Source organism: Hipposideros armiger, unplaced genomic scaffold (genome assembly GCF_001890085.2).
Source record: "Hipposideros armiger isolate ML-2016 unplaced genomic scaffold, ASM189008v1 scaffold_383, whole genome shotgun sequence".
In the NCBI taxonomy this organism is placed as follows: domain Eukaryota; kingdom Metazoa; phylum Chordata; class Mammalia; order Chiroptera; family Hipposideridae; genus Hipposideros; species Hipposideros armiger.
Window position 1 is genome coordinate 1,345,317 of NW_017731733.1, and position 17,811 is coordinate 1,363,127.

A 17,811-nucleotide genomic window follows, 5' to 3' on the forward strand; every position below is an offset into this window, starting at 1 on the left:
GTTCTCAACTTGTGGGTCGTGACCCCTTTGGGGGTCGAACTACCCTTTCACAGGGGTCACCTAAGACCATCGGAAAACACATATTTTCAATGGTCTTAGGAACCGAGACACTGCTCCTCTATCCATCTCCAGGCAGGTCCACCCACATGCAGATATGCCCACATATGAGTACCTGGCTTCAAGACAAAATTTCATTTATTTGTAATTAGAAATAACTATTTCACAATATATAATTACATATTGTTTTTGTGATTAATCACTATGATTTAATTATGTTCAATTTGTAACAATGAAAATACATCCTGCATATCAGATATTTACATTACGATTCATAACAGTAGCAAAATTACATTTATAGAGTAGCAACAAAAATAATTTTATGGTTGGGGGTCACTACAACATGAGGAACTGTATTAAGGGGTCGCGGCATTAGGAAGGTTGAGACCCACTGGTGTAGAGAAACAAAACAGATTTTTGTATATTAGTTTTGTATCTGCAACTTTACTGAATTTATTCGTTTTAACACTTTTGGTTGAGTCGTTTGGGGTTTTTGTATACAATAACATGTCATCTACAAATACTGATTGTTTTATTTCTTTCTTTCCAATTTGGATGCCTTTTATTTATTTTTTTTTCTTGCCTTATTGCTCTGGCCTGGACTTCCAATATTATGTTGAATAAAAGTGGTGAGAGTGGGTATCCTTGCCTTGTTCCTGATCTTAGAAAAAAGTTTTTAGCTTTTTACATTGAGTATTGTGTTAACTGTGGGCCAGTTTTTTTTTTGTTTTGTTTTGTTTTGAGGTAATGGGAATGTTCTGGAATTAAATAGTGGAGGTGTGTGCAAAACCCTGTGACTATTACTGAAAACTACTGAATTGTACACTTTAAAAGGGTGAATTTCACAGTATGTGAATTATATCTTCATAAATCTGTTATTAAATAAAACAACTGTGGGTAGCCATTGCTTTTCCTTAAATACACAGATTTCTGTGAGTTCTGGGAATGTTATATGTATACATGTGTGTGCACTGTGCATAATATGATATGAAATATGATATGATAATATCACATTGTGTAGGCAATGTACTGTTATATATTTTTGGCTCCAAATTCTCGTTGGTTAATGGAACTTCGTGGAGACCTTAGGGACTTATTTATATAAGTGACCACTGTGCTTTTACTAAAGGATACATTCTTTTATCTCTGGAAGTTCTTACAAATGATTGTATTATAAATTGTTATCTCTCTTTTCTAGGATTTCCTGAGAATATAACAGTGAAACAGCGTTATCGTCTACTTGGAAATAGTCTCAACGTGCATGTAGTAGCTAAACTAATCAAAGTCCTATATGAATAACTTTAAAATAACTCTGAAAGATGGCCACAGTATTCCTTCATATCCAGATGGTAATTCTGAAATTCTATCTTAAGTTAATTTTGATGAAATTCAACTAAGTTACCTTGGTCTTTCTTTAGTAAGAAATTTGGATTTATCACAAAAATGACAATTTGTTTCTTTAAATTTATATTGCTCTCTTTTATAAAGAGAATTTGTTGTTATGCTTTAGGTGAACATATTTTCATATGAAATTGTTAAATGTATATGTAAAATATTCTCTGTAAAATATGGTATAAACAAATTGAGGAACATTAGAATTTTAGTGTCTACATGACTATTTTATAAAGTATCATAGCAGGATTAGTATAATGAACCTGAGCCGTTGTATATTTTTGTGTTAATTAAAGATGTTGCTTTATGAATCATCATTTTTTTGTTAGATGCTTACTGCAAATTCTAAAATGATGATTCTAATCCTAGCCTGTTTCAAATATTGAATGTTTTACTTAATTTCAATCCTTTAAACATGCCTTTGTTTTATCTAAACAAATGCATATAATATTTTGAACCAAATTATCATTCCCCTTATACAATAGTCTGAAGAAAATGTGAGAAAAAGTCATTCTAAATTCTTGATTACCTCTGCATCTGGAAGCCACAGAATATGTAGGTGCACATTATCTTTAATTCTACCTCCACCTGCAAGGCAAAACTTATCATTCCTTCTTCATTTGTGCATACTTTCCTTTAGTTTGCTGTTATCAGAGCTTGCTTTTGTCTTCCTTCTTAGCTTCTTGTTGTAAATTGAATTTGCCATCACATCCTAAGGAATGTAGCATGGCATTAAAATTTTAGGGAAGAAACTCTGCCCTCTGACCCCATTTTTATGACTATTTTGTCAATTAACTTTTATAATTTTTAACTTTCTCTGTCTCTCCCTTTCAGTAGGCTTCTTGGAATTAGGGTTTCTCATCTAAGTCTTGCATCAGAAATACTGTGGTTTTGATTTCAGTGATAAAGGCAAGTGACAGGTGGCAGAGAAAAGAAAAGAATTAAGACCAGAATTTATATCACAAAATTGTAATTCATATTTTTAAATTCACCATCATTTGATGTGGAGAAATTAGAGCTGGCACATTACTGGTGGGAATGGAAAATAGGACAGCCACTGTAGAAAAGAGATGATGAGTCCTTAAAAAAATACAATCCAGCAATTCCATTTCTGGGTATTACCCAAAAGAATCGAAAGTGGCGACTTGAACAGATATTTGTACACCAATGTTCATAGCAGTATTATTCATAATAGCCAAAGAGTGGAAAAAAGCAAAATGCCCATTGGTGGAGGAATTGATAAACAAAGTATGGTGTATACCTACAATGGAATATTATTCAGCCATAAAAAGGAAATTTGGACACATACTACAACGTGGATGACCTTTGAAGACATTATGTTCAGTGAAATAAGCCAGACACAAAAGGACAGATTTTGTATGATTCCACTTTTATGAGGTATGTAAAAGAATGCAGTTCATAGTAACAGAAAGTAGACAAGTGGTTATCAGGGCTTGGGGGACCTCAGGAATGGGAGTTAGTGTTTAATGGCTGTGGAGTTTCTGTTTGGTATGGTGAAAAAGTTCTGGAGATGGGTGATGATGGTGGTTGCACAACAATGTGAATGTACTTAATGCCACTGAATGGTGTACTTAAAATGATTAAAATGGCAAATCTTATGTCATGTGCATTTTACCACACACACACACAATCTTTCCCCACCACCATTTTTTTTTTCAGAAGAACTCATTGATAAATGTAGATATGGGGCAGCTGTAGGCCAGTGCATATATGTATCAACTATCAGTGTCTACATTTTGTGTGTATTGAAAAACATACCTTATTACAAATCTCATCAATTTTAGCATACAACCTTATATTACTTTGGCATACTTTTACTAGGTCCTCTTCACTGCTGAAAGAGTCTACCAATAAAAAAGTTCAGTTTTACTATGATTCTGCTATAATTATAGTGTCCTAGGCCCCATTGAGCAATGTCACACAAAGTAAGTGTTGAGTTACAGTGCACTATCTATGAAGACACGAAAGCTCTATGGAGACACTTGTTTACAAACTAGAAGATAGAAGATTGCGTTGTGAAATATTTTAAATTATTGAAGTATATTCATGGACAGATGGTAATTCTTGCCCCTAATTCATAACTGAAAAATGTACAGTAGGAAGCATAAAACTCACACCTTATAATTTACCAGTGTTAGTTAATTAACATATATACATGCATAATTAATTTAGAAACTCTCATTTTATTGAATGTCCACTTTATGTTATTGGCAATAAATATGCATAAAATTTGCCCTGGAAATTTCATATATTTGAACTTATTTTGTATTTATTCAATTTTGGAAAATATAGCCTCTTTTAAAAAGAACTGTATGTAATTTACGCCATTTCTAACAGTAAACTAATTTTTCATTCTCCTATTTGCATCACTTGTGCTCTTTTAAATGGCTTGCCAAATAGCTAAGTTATTTATTAACCTGCATCATATTTTTAGTAGATTTTTTTCAGACCCAAAAATAATGAATAAGAGAAAATCAATGGAATTGTAATAGATATGTGTGATATTGGGGGGTGGGGGTTGAGTGGGGCGGTGGATTGGGGGAGAGGAGTTGTCACTTAGAGGAGTAAAAAGTATAATTAATAATGTAAATATTTTGTAGGGTGTCAGATGGTCACATGTCTTGTTAGGGATACCACTTCATGGATGGGGTATAGGCTTGATCACTGCACTGTACACATGAAGCTGATGTTGTATAATATTGTATGCCAACTATAATTGAATATATATAGTCACGGGGCGTAGAGTATAGTGTGGGAGTGGAATCAAGGGAATTGTAATAGATATGTATGATATGGGGGGAAGAGGGGTGGTGGATTAGGGGAGGGGGTTGTCACTTTGAGGGGTAAAATGTATAACTATTGCACTGTGTTATACACCTGAAACTAATTTTTAAAAATTAAAGTAAATTTAAAAAAATACTAAAAATAATAAAAACATAAATAAATAAAAAAGATAAATGAGTTAATATAAACAAAGTGAATCATATTAGAAAATGACTTTGAAGAGATGGGTAGTCATCATAAGACAAATTGCAAAGGCTTGATAATCTTTTATGAGTGCTTCTCATATAGGTTTTTATTTGTTTTGGATCAATATCCTCTCACCTTCTCAGGAAACTTACATTATTGTTCCTTCTCCCTCTTAAATATTCAAATGCACCATCTCAGTTATTCCTAGCATTTACTATGTTCAAATCTCTTCCATAGTAAAAACAAGGACAAGTATAAACCTCCATAGAGCCTACATTCCTCTTTTTCTTCTTCCCTTTCATAGCCAGATCTCTTAGAGAGGTTATCTATAACTTATCTCCACTTACACATCTCCTGTCCAGCTCCTCCACTGCTCCAATATAACTTGTCCTTGGTCAAACTACCAAAAGAGCATTTACTGTCGTGATCAAGGATCTCCGTGTGCCTGAGGTTTTCAGTCCTTATCTTCCCTGACTTCTCAACAGTCAACACTCCCTCCTTCTTGATAGAGTTTCTTCCTTTCGCCCGACAGCATCGTATTCTTTTATTTTTTTAAATTAAAGTATATTTGATATATAATGGTATATTAATTGTAGGTGTACAGCATAGTGATTAGACATCTATATAGTAGTAGGCAACGGAGCCAGATGACAGGAGGACATGGGTCACACTGTCACTGGGGGATCGGCTGACCCTCCTCAGAGGACCCTGAGCATTGTGTTGTGGCTGTTACATCAGACCTGCAGAGTGGGCAATGCTCTGTGCCTGACAAAGTGAGAAAACACCTCTAACCACCACCCAGCTTGCTCCCCCTCACAAGATAGAGCCTTTTAAAAAGACAAAACCAGTAGTTGAAATTTTGAAAGTTGAGGGACTACCCAGAACTTTAAAAAAAAAAAATATTGAGGTCCGTGTGTAGGATTCCTTAACAAAAATCACAATCTGTCTTTTGCTCCAATCAGAGCGTAATTCAGGTAAGCAGTTCTTTTGAGGGCAGAGAAATGAAGCTGGGGATAAATGAAAACGGTTTGATTTTAGCATAGCGGTATAGAATAAAGGAGCGACTACCGTGTCCGCCAACCTCAAGCCCAGATGGAGGGAGGCAGCCTGCAGGCCAGCTGCTGTGCCTGCCTCCAAACTAAAATAGCTCGGGGTCCTCTTTTTGTTTTGATAACTTTATAATTTAAAATCAAAATTTAGAATCTAGGGATTCCCAAATCAACCAGGATAACACAACGAGGATCCATTTTTAAGCTCATCTAGACAAAGTAGTTGAAGTGTGTTTTCCTTAGGTGGTTATGTTATTGAAAAGGATAACTTCTCATAATTTAGTCTTCAGCTTGGAACTATGACTGTTTTAGGCTATCAGTTATAAACTGACATGCTAATAGCTTTGGACTTTGAAATTGAGTGAGGGTCATATTGTCTCAGCAGTTTTTCATAGCCTGTTGTTGAACTCATTATGTAATTTCTCAAGACAGCTTTGAACTTCCCTGGACTGGAGCTTTCTTCCTCTCAACTTCTGATGTCAAAGTATGCTGCATACACCTATCACATCAACTTCTTAGTGTACGTTTTTTTATTCACCTCCAATCCAGCCTGTTCTTTCTCCATTCATCATACTCACCAGGATGGCTAGTTATGCCAACAATATTTCATTTGGGAATGTCCCTTTGCAAATTTTATTAAAAGGCAGCAAGAATTCTAAACATGTTCTTCACTGTCAGTTTACACCAATCAGCCTGTCTGCACTTTTTTCTCTCTCCTGTCATTCCTTCACTTTGCTACTAAAATTTTAAAACTTCAGATTTTTAAAAATGTATTTCCCCAGCCTCTCTGTCTCTGTTTCTCTCTTCAGGACTTCGAAGAACATCTTACATTAAGACACTTGTGCTGTTTAAAATCTTTTGCAACCATGACCCAAACTGCAGCCCTGTTTTTGTCTTGATTTGTGACTTTATTTCTTTTTTAATGTATTTGTTCAATAACTATGAGCATGTTGAAAGAACTTTTTTGACTTCTTACTCCCCAAGTTCTCAAATTAATTTGCTTTATATGTACCATAGGTAAACATAGGTTCTGAGTCTTACTTTCACCTACATGCAACACTTAAAACTCTCCCTCAAGTGTACCATACTTGATTCCTAAAGCTTCCAGAATATTATTTTTCTTACAAATATGAGTCTAGGTCAGAGGTCGGCAAACTGCGACTCACAAGTCACATGCGGCTCTTTGGCTATGTTCCATCTCAAACGTTTGCCGACCCCTGGAAAAGCCAATCCTGTCCCTCACAACAATTTAAAAATTATTCGAGAGCCATAAATGTATTTTTCCATAATCACCATTATGTGAATAATACCCTTTAAAATTTTTTATAAATGAAACTATGATAGTTTATTTTCATTTTCAATTTTACTTCAGAGCCTGCGGCTTGTGAGCCACAGTTTGCTGACACCTGGCAGCTCTTCCGTCCCAAAAGTTTGCCAATCCCTGGTCTAGCTATAAATTTTCCCCAAAACTAGAAAATAGGAAGTTAATTGTCCCATAGGCCTCTAGGCTGTTTTTATTTCTTTGCTTGTCCATACTATGGTTTCATTGTTTACTTCAAGCATTTGCTCTGTATTTTATTTTGTTTGCATCTTTATATCTATTCATATCAGGGCAGATTTAAATTATAAGAGTGTAAATACAGAACATGTTTATTTAGCCAAGTTAGCTCTATAATCAGATGAGATCACAATCTAAAGAGTGGAGAGAGAGACAGAGGAGAGCAGAAGTCTGGAGCTGAACTCTTCCCTGTTTCTGAAGACTCAGTCCTGCTACCCTTCAATATTCAAACCCTTCTTCTCAGAGATGTCACCCTTTCCTACAACTTCTACCTTTTCCCCACGACACCTAGATAACTGCAGATCTGATATGATATTTTTCCTAAGCCCTATTCTATAATTTTCATGCAGGGACATTTTTAACTTGAATATCTCCCTGTCACATCAAATCTAACATATTTGAAAACAATCATCCTCCAGCCTAAAATCAGTTCCACTCATGACTTAACTTCAGTATTTCTTTCTGTGGTACTGCGTCTCTCCCAGTCTCCCAGTTTCAAACCCCATCGGCCAAGATCATCTTCACCTTCTTTCTCACTCTATTTCCATTTATCAGCTCCTGTAATAAAGTGGCCTTCTCAAGAAGGCCTTCCCGGAGCCATGGTTATTTTAGGAAAACGGAGAAGTCATTTTAAAGTCTCAACACATATCTGGATGTTTGCAATCAGATTTGTATGCTTGGCTAAATGTGGATATTGAACAGATTTTGGCCTTCTGAATTTAATCTGGCATGAATGTCATTCTAACTAAAATAGTTATTTTATTCACTTAGCTGGTTCTTACACAAATGCAGTTAAATCTCTCTCTCTCTCTCTCTCTTTCTCTCTCTCTCTCTCTCTCTCTCTCTCTCTCTCTCTCTCTCTCACACACACACACACACACACACACACACACACCAATGATTGAAAATACCTAGTGGAATGTGATATTCCATGTGTAGTAGGCATAAGCTGAGTGGGCTATTTGAGAATTCATCGTATGGATGAATAGACATTAAGCTATGATCTGAGTTGATTCTCGATGAAAAAGAGTCCATGTTTTAGAGAATGGAAACTTTCAGGAGAGCAGAAATTTTCATTTGTGTTACTGCCTTCCCAGTGACACCGCCATACCTGGCACATAGTAAGCACTCAATAAATATTTGTTACATGAGGGAATAGACATTGCATGGGATTGACATTAAAGCTGCACAAAGGTCATCACACTGTGGAGGTTAGACAGTGTCATTAAGTCACTCTCCTGAGAGCTATTTAATTTGTGTTATTGCCACTTTCTCCATACACAGGAATAGCCACGTGGACTCCAGTTTGAAACACATGATTTAAAAAATAATTATTGGATAGGGTTTGTGTTTTTTACTTTTGGGGAATTTGTGCAGATAGAAAAATTTTAAAATACTCTATTTTGATTTCTTGTCTGGACAAGAGGGCAGACTCTTTTCTGCTTGTTCCTCCCTGATAAGTATACTAATTCTGGATAGGTACGATTATAAAATAGTGTAAGAGGCAACAGAAAGAGGACTCTGAAAGGCGGGAAGAGGAAAACAAACTGGCTAAGTACTCCCAAAACTGGAGCGGGAACACAGTTGCCAGACATCTTAGGACCACCCCAACCACCACCCAACAGAAGGTAACCCAGGCGTGGTGTTTCCCAACCCCTAACCTGGCAACATAAGGGATCCCAGAATGGCTCATTTCTACCTCAGATGAAACTGGAGTCCTGTTCACAAAACCAGGTGAGTCCGATACCACCAGCAAGGGCAACACATAGAAATCCCCACTGATGAGCAAGTCTCCAGGGAAGGCATTCTGCTTCCCTGCCAGGCCTGAGCCTCCTCTCATGTGCTGAGAGATACTGGGCAGCCAGAGGGCACCAGCAAGATGGACCCCACCACAAAAGCGCCTGATTCAGGAGCCGTTTCATCACCATGAGCAAGAGGCTTCCTTCCACCAACCTAGAGGCACCGGGTAACCTAGCCTAGGGAAAACCTTGTCGCCTAAAGTGGTACCATCAAGGACCACTGGGAGCTCTAGAGCACCAGATCAACCAAGCAGATCAACAGAACACTGCAAAGTCTCTGAAAATTAACTGTCACTGTAATCACAGACCAAAAAGTAGGCTTGAACCTGCATGCTAAATATAAGCAGAGTTGACTGCCTGGTAAAACGAGATTAAAATAGGACCCAGAGTCTCCTAACATAATGGGCAAAATATCCAGGATACAATCTAAAATCACCTGTTGTACCAAGAAAATTATTACTTGAATAAGAAAAAAACAGTCAAAGTTGGCACTATGAAGATGAATCAGGTGTTGGAATCACCTGACAAGGATTTAAAAGCAGCCATCATAAAAATGCCTCAGCAAGCAATTATAAGCTGTTTTTAAAAATTTTTATTACATTTATTGGGATGACATTGGTTAGTAAAATTATATGGGTTTCAAAGTGTACAATTCTATAATACATCATCTATATATTGCATTGTGTGTTCACCACCCAGAGTCAGTTCTCCTTCCATCACCATATATTTGACCCCCTTTACCCTCATCTACCACCCCCTCCCCCCTTACCTTCTGGTAACCACTAAACTGTTGTCTGTGTCTAGGAGTTTTTGCTTGTTTGTCATGTTCATTTGTTGCTTTCAGTTTCATATCCTACATATGAGTGAAGTCATGGTTCTCGACTTTTTCTGTCTGATTTATTTCACTTAGCATAATATTCTCAAGATCCATCCATGTTGTCGCAAATGGCAGTATTTCATCTTTTCTTATGGCTGAGTAATATTCCATTGTTTATATGTACCACATCTTCTTTATCCATTCATCTATCAAAGGACACTTTGGTTGTTTCCATATCTTGGCTAAAGTGAATAATGCTGCAATGAACATAGAGGTACATATATCTTCACAGATAGATATTTTCAGATATTTGGGATAGATACCCAGAAGGAGGATTGCTAGATCATATGGTAATTCTATTCTTAATTTTTTTTGAGGAACCTCCATACTGTTTTCCATAGTGGCTGCACCAATCTGCATTCCCACCAGCAGTGTATGAGGGTTCCTTTTTTTCCACAGCCTCTCCAACACTTGTTATTATGTCTTGTTGATAATAACCATTCTAACAGGTGTGAGGTGGTATCTCATTGTGGTTTCATTTGCATTTTCCAAATAATTAGTGAAGTTGAACATTTTTTCATATATCTGTTGGCTGTTTGTTTCCTTGGGAAAAGTGTTCAGGTCCCCTGCCCATTTTTTAATTGGATTGTTCATTATTTTTGTCGTTGAGTTGTATGAGTTTATATATATGTTTATATATGTGTGTGTGTGTATATGTATATATATATATACAAATATATATATATATATATTTGTGTATATATATATATATATATGTATATATACATATATATTATTAGTTTCAGGTGTACAGAACAATGCAATAGTTATCCCTTTCACCTCTCACAAAGTGACAACCCCCCTCCCCCCATCCACTGCCTTCCCACCCCTGATACCATACTTATCTATTACAATTCCATTAACTCCATTCCCACACTCTACTTCACATCCCATGAAGTTTTTATATATTTTGGATATTAGCCTCTTATCAGAGGTGTCATTTGCAAATATCTTCTCCCTTTCGGTTGGTTGTCTTTTTGTTCTGTTGATGGTTTCTTTTGCCGTGCAGAAGGTTTTTGGTTTGATATAGTCCCATTCATTTATTTTTGCCTTTACTTCCCTTGCCTTTAAGGTCAAATTCATAAAATGTCTGAACCCAAGGTCCATAAGTTTAGTACCTATGCTTTCTTCTATGCAGTTTATTGTTTCAGGTCTTATGCTTAGGTCTTTGATCCAGTTTTAGTTAATTTTGGTATATGGTAACAGATTGCAGCCTAGTTTCATTCTTTTGCACATGGCTTTCCAATTCTCCCAGCACCATTTATTGAAGAGTCTTTCTTTTCTCCATTGTATGTTTCTGGCTCCTTTGTTGAAAATTATCTGCCCGTATGTATGTGGTTTTCAAGTACTGGGTTTTCAAGTCTATTTCATTGGTCTGTGTGTCTGTTTTTCTGCCAATATCATTCTGTTTTGATTATTGTTGCTCTGTAGTACAAGCTGAAGTCAGGGAATATGATACCTCCAGCATTATTCTTTCTTGTTGGGATTGCTTTGGCTACTTGGGGTCTTTTGTGATTCCATACAAAATTATTTTTTGTTCTGTTTCTTTAAAAAATATAATTGAGATTTTGATGGGGATTGCATTAAATCTGTATATTGCTTTGGGTACCATGGCTATTTTAACTATGTTGATTCCTCCAATCCATGAACATGGAATATCTTTCCATTTCTTTGTTTCTTCTTCAATTTCTTTTAAAAATGTCTTATAATTTTCAGAGTGTAGGTCCTTCACATCCTTTGTTAAGTTTATTCCTAGGTATTTCTGTTGTTGCAATTGTAAAAGGAATTGTCTTTTTCATTTGTTTTTCTGAAATTTCATTGTTAGTGTATAGGAATGCAATGGATTTTTGTACATTGATTTTGTATCCTACAACTTGACTGTATTTGTTTATTGTTTCTAATAGTTTTTTTTGTGTGGAGTCTTTAGGTTTTTCTATTTAAAGGATCATGTCATCTGCAAAGAGTGGCAGCTTGATTTCCTCATTCCCAATTTGGATGCGTTTTATTTCTTTCTTCTGCCTGATTGCTTTGACTAGGACTTCAAATACTATGTTGAGTAGCAGTGGTGAGAGGGGGCATCCTTTTCTTGTTCATGTTCTTAGAGGAAAAGCTTTCAGTTTTTGACCATTATGTATGATATTAGCTGAGGGTTTGTTGTATGTGGCCCTTATTTTGTTGAGGTACTTTCCTTCTGTCCCCATTTTATTAAGTGTTTTAATAAAAAATGGATGCTGTATCTTGTCAAATGCTTTTTCTGCATCCATTGATATGATCATATTATTTTTATCAATTATTTTCTTTATGTGGTATATCACATTGATCAATTTGTGTATGTTCAATCATCCTTGTGCCCCTGGAATGAACCACACTTGATCATGATGTATAATCTTTTAAGTATATTGTTAATTATCTTTTTAGAGTTTTTACATCTGTATAACTTTTCTTGAAACAAAAAAAAAAAATAAAAAGGCTCAGCAAGAAATAGTTAGCAAAAGGAGTTGTCTTTTTTTTATGGTTAAAAATTACTATGGTATGTCCATTATATCCCTTAAAAAAAAAAAGAAAGAAAGAATGGCAATTATATAACTGAAAAATACAATAACTAAAATAAAAATATCATTGGATGGGTCCAATAGTAGAGTAGAAATGACAGAAGGTAGAATCAGTGAACTTGAAAATAATTCAATAGAATTTACACAATCTGAATAAGAGAGAGAAGAAAGACTAGGGGGGAAAAATGAACCTCAGTAACCTGTGGGACAATAACAAAGGAGCAAACACTCATACATTTGGAGTCTCAGAAGTAGAGAAAAAAGAATAGAATTGAATGATTATGCAAAGAAATAATGAGTAAACATATCTAAAGTTATCAAAAGCTATAAATGTGCAGGTTGAAGAAGTTGAGTGAACCCCAAACAGGATAAACTGAAAGAAATCCATGCTGTGACACATAATTAAACATGTGAAAACTAAAAACAGAAAGAAAAAGAAAAAAAAGCCAGAGAGATGTGGCACATTACTACTGTAGGGGAACACCATCTGAATAACAGCAGATTTCTCATCTGAAAACATGAGAGCCAGAAGGAGGTGGAATAACATTTTTCAAGTGCTGAAAGAACTGTTAACTGCAAATTCTATATTCATTCAAACTATCATTCAGGAATGAAGGGGAAATAAATATATTCTCAAGTGAAGCAACACTAAAAGTATTTGTTGTTAGTAAACCTACCTGTAAAGAATGGCTAATGAAAGTTCTTCAAACAGAAATGAAATGATAAAAGAAGGCATCTTGGAGCATCAGGAAGGAGGAAAGAACCATGGAAAGAGCAGAAATATGGATACGTACAATAAACTATGCTGCTCCTCATGAATTTTATAGATCACATTTGATGATCGAAACAAAAAGTGTAGTATCATCTGATGCTTAAGACGATAGTATTAAAAATGGGGAAGGTAAAGGGACCTAAATGGAACTGAGATTTCATTTCACTTAAAGTGGTAAAATACTGATATCAGTAGACTATGAGAAGTCATGTATGTATATTATAATTCTCAGAGCAACCATTGCAAAAAGACAAAAAGTTCAGTAAGAAATGCACTCAAAACCACTATGATAAATCAAGATGGAATCCTAACACTGTTCACATAACCCATAGGAAGACAAGAAAAGGGACACAGGGGAATGACAAGCAGAGGAAACAAACGATTAAATGGCACAAAGCTATGACATCAATAATTATCTTAAATATAATTGGTCAAAATACAGTAGTTAAAATAGAGATTGACAAAGTAGATAGAAAACATGATTTAATTACATGCTATTTATAAGAAACTCACTTCAAATAAAATGATGTAGTTAGGTTGAAAATAAAAGGGTGGGATGGTAAAAATAAGACTTGCAAATGGAATCTGCCTTCATGATGTAAGTCAAAATGACAGTTATAGTAATGAAGGTATTAAACAGCAAAACTGGAAGCAGAAAATGCCCTACAATAAGACAATGGTAAAACCAATCAATAAAACATTGTGCAATGATGCAACCACTTTGAAAAACAGTTTGGCAGTTCCTCAAAAGGTTGAGTTACAATATGACCCAAGAATTCTACTCCTAAGTATATACTAAAGAGAACTGAAAACATAGGTCTACACATAAACTTGTAGACAAATATTCATGGAAGCATTATTCATAACAGCCCCAAAGTGGAAATAACTATTAAGTTTATCATTGATGAATGAGTAAACATAATGTGCACATCCATCCAATGGACTCATCATAAAAAGGAATGAGATACTGATACATGCTACAGCCTGGATGAACCTTGAAAACATGCTAAGTGAAAGAAGCCTGTGTGACATAAAAGAACACATTATATTTCATTTTATATGAAATGCCCAGAATAAGCAAGGTAGATTAGTGATTTCTAGGGGAAGAGGAAAGGGGAATTAAGAGAGGTGGAGGGTTTCTTTTCAGGGTGATGCAGCTATTCTAGAATTAGAATCTGGTGATAGTGGTACAACTCTTGACTATTCAAAAAACACACACACAATGTTACACTTCAATAGGATGAACTTTATGGTACATAAATTGTCTTTGAGTGTGTCTCTGTGTGTCTCTCCATATACTCGTATACAAAACCTTGTTTAACTTTGTACAGTTACTGTTAAGGAAGCCAGGTAGTGACATTGAATTAGGCTCATGTGAGATGAAGACAAGAAGAGACACGATTTTATACATGTGTATCCTATGATTATAACTATGTATAGTATTCATCTGAAAATAGATTGGAGTAAAATAATAGATAAAAGTGATGTTAGAGTAATTGAATTCTAAGTTCTTGTTCATATTTTATAAACTGAATGTAATGTATTTGTTTTATAGTCAAAAATATTCTTTCATTCAAAACCAATCCTCTATTTCAAAGCCCTTACCGTAGAGTCTGATCATTTTAAACTGGCTGTCAAGTCACTACTTCATTTGCATGCTGGTGGCTTAGACTCCTCCCCTAAACTTTTTCCTCCAGGACAGAGGCTGGATTTTACCCAGTCCTGTCTCCTCGGCCCCTGTCTCAGATGCTGACACATATACGAGCACCTAAAATTGTCCAGTTAACCTAACTTGAATATATATATGTTGACTGTTACAGCAGAATTATTACGGGCATTTATGACTTGTTGGAATAAGTCTATCAGTCAACCTAAACAAGAATTGCACGTTAGATGTTACAGGACAAGTATTCACTACTAGAACTGTGTATAGCTCCTGGGAGATTGTTTATGCCTGCTCTAAACATAGTCTAGGAATGGTTGACACAGCCTGATTTAGCAGTACTTCTGTAATAAATATAGTCCGAGCCACTGTTTAAAAAAAACAAAAAATCTTACAAAGGGACAAAGGCTTTGGTTTTTATAGATCTTAGAATAATGGCACTGAAAAAGCTGAGAGGGGAGGTCATCTCATCCTTCTTCCTGCTCCTGATGACACCACCTTATATCTTCCCACAGATCTGTGTGGCACTTCAATTAAGGAATCCCCTGGGAAGATGGCCCTTTGTAAGGCATGAGCCTTGGTGAAACACCCCTCCCATCATAAATCACATCAGTGAAGCAAAGCCTCCCATCACAAGATAAAGATGCCTCTGTACTGCTTCTATTTGTATCTCTCCAATTAAAACTACAAGAGGCGGGGTTCCCTGGCGTGCCAAGTGTCCCTAAACTCGCCTTTCTTCCTTTGCCTCAGTGACAGGCTCACCTCAGTTCTCTTCTTCTTGTCAAACACAAAACACATCGTTATACAAATGCATTTCCCCCTTTCCAAGGATCAGATCTCATAGAAATTGCAGTTTTTATCACCTACATTTCTGCAGCCACTCACCTTGAAGTGTTAGTGCAACTGGGCATTTTCCTCTCATTAGAGTATGAATGGCGTCTAAATCGTTCACTTTGTTGCCTTGTGCAAGGAATTTTAGGAGTTACCAAGTAGAAAACTGATTTTGTTCTTTATAGGTTACCTTGGAAAGGGGTGTCAGGAGGGTTAACCCATGGTGCTGGCCAAAGATAACCTCCACTTAACTGCTTCCCACCTTCATGGAACTCAAGCTCAGATTAATCCAGTGGGAAGTGCTGACATCCTGGTGACAAGCATTGTGGGAGGTAGAGAAGCTGTGCTGCATTTCTTTGCTGGCTTTTAGAGCCATGAATCCTAGCAATTTATGTTTTCTCTGCTATGTGCTACCCTATCCTTAGCCAGGTTCTGTCTCACAATGACATGAGACCTCCCAGTACATATTTTATGTTATCTAGAGCTTGAGGAGATGTGTAGATTATGTGTGTGTGTGTGTGTGTGTGTGTGTGTGTGTGTGTGTGTGTGTGTATAAAACTGCCATTAGCACCCTGTGGTCCTTCTCTGAAGCCCTATTCCTCTATTACATTTCTTCCTCTGGATATGAATTTTCTGATTATATTCTCTTTGTTGATGTAGAGATTATTGTACTTTAGAAAAAAAATCTCCAAAAAGCAGAAAAGTCCTTCAAACTCTCAATAATGTGTAACAACCTACTTTCTCAGGAAAATCTCTGCCAAACCTGAATTGTTCAGATGGCAATGGTTAACTCATAATTCTTTTTCATTATACTCAAGGATAATTGCAATCATTGCAGTAATGAGCATGGAGAACAAATGCTTGGATTATGTTCCCTGAATCAAGACCACACTGCATTCAAAAAGACCATTTCATCGCAGTAGTGGATTTGGTAATTTCCTAGGAGGCAATGCATTTCCCATGAAATGAGCAAATGAATAGCTTTAAACTTACATACATTTTCATAATTATTTTATGTGATGCTTCATGGAAAATGAATAGACAATTGGAGCAATATTGAACTGCCCAGGAATTTTATAGAAAAATCACCAAACTGGCATATGTAAATGTACTGTTTAAGCAGTGCTATGTCCCCCAAAAAAGAGAATGACTTAAGTATCATTAAGGTTAAAAGAGATCATTATATTCACACATGTTTTCATTAATGACTAACAGCACAGATTAATTCTACAGTGTTATGTTTTAACTGATAGGAAAATGAAAAGGGATTAAACACACCAAAGCCAAACTGAAAAATATAAAATGTGATGGGAGCTAGAACAGAGAGTATGAGAATCTTTCCATTCTTCTAACAAAGCATCTGTCTATTTCAAGCTTCTCCCCTCCTTCTCACGACTACCACACTGATCTAGCTCACCAGATAAGTTCAGCTGGCCTACCAGCAATATCACACAAGGATTATTTTACTTAAGCTACAGAGTCATTCCCTATTAAATAAAAAAGATCAAATCACAGTTCTTCATCCTGCCACTTAAGTCCGTTAATCAGTGCCCTCACCTTTACCCAATCACCTTTCTCCAGAATGACCCTGCTGTACTTACAGAGCTACTGTGCCTGAAGTCTGCCCAGCTGGATTTAGGAGCTCTTCAGTTTGGTACATGCTGTTTTCCTAACAGCGTATTGGTAAATATTTTGTCCCATGTTGTCATGTACATCTTTATAATGTTGCTTTATTATAGCTCTCTAGATTTGTACAGATGATTTTATTGCAACAGAGGTCATGAGCTGAACTTCTGAATTTCTCTCTTGTTGAGAATTTTGTATGTCTGCAGTAAATGCTTATTAAAACTATGAAACAATGGAATTTGGGTGAAGCTAGTAGGAATGAAAAATAATCTTTAGTATATAAAAGAACAGTTATAGGACTTCTGTGAAGTAGTATTGAGATGCTCTCCAAGAATTGGAGAAAAGATGGTGAACTAGAGGCTAAATGAAGTCTACACACTTAGCAATACGTTTCTAGCAAGCTTTCCTCATCCAAGTAGAAAACTGGAGGATTTTTTTTTTCTCTGAAGAAAATGAATGTCACCAGGGTGACACTGGCATTTGGTATTTGTCTTTCTCTTTATGACTTACTGTACTTAGAATAATACCCTCTAGATCCATCTGTATTGTCACAAATGGTAAGGTTTCATTCTTTTTTATGGCTGAGTAATATTCCATTGTGTATATGTACCACTTCTTTATGCAGTTGTTTATTGATGGGCACT

General features: G+C 36.0%; 1 protein-coding gene across 1 annotated transcript in view; it reads left to right on the forward strand.

Annotated features, from left to right (window-relative positions):
- Positions 1-1,566, forward strand: part of TRDMT1 (tRNA aspartic acid methyltransferase 1) — a 57,603-nt gene extending 56,037 nt beyond the window's left edge. Inside the window, exon 11 of the mRNA XM_019662932.1 lies at positions 1,256-1,566. Coding sequence (XP_019518477.1) covers positions 1,256-1,356 — 101 coding nt within the window. The 3' untranslated portion in view covers positions 1,357-1,566. The remainder of the gene's footprint in view (positions 1-1,255) is intronic.
- Positions 1,567-17,811: the final 16,245 nt, after the last annotated feature.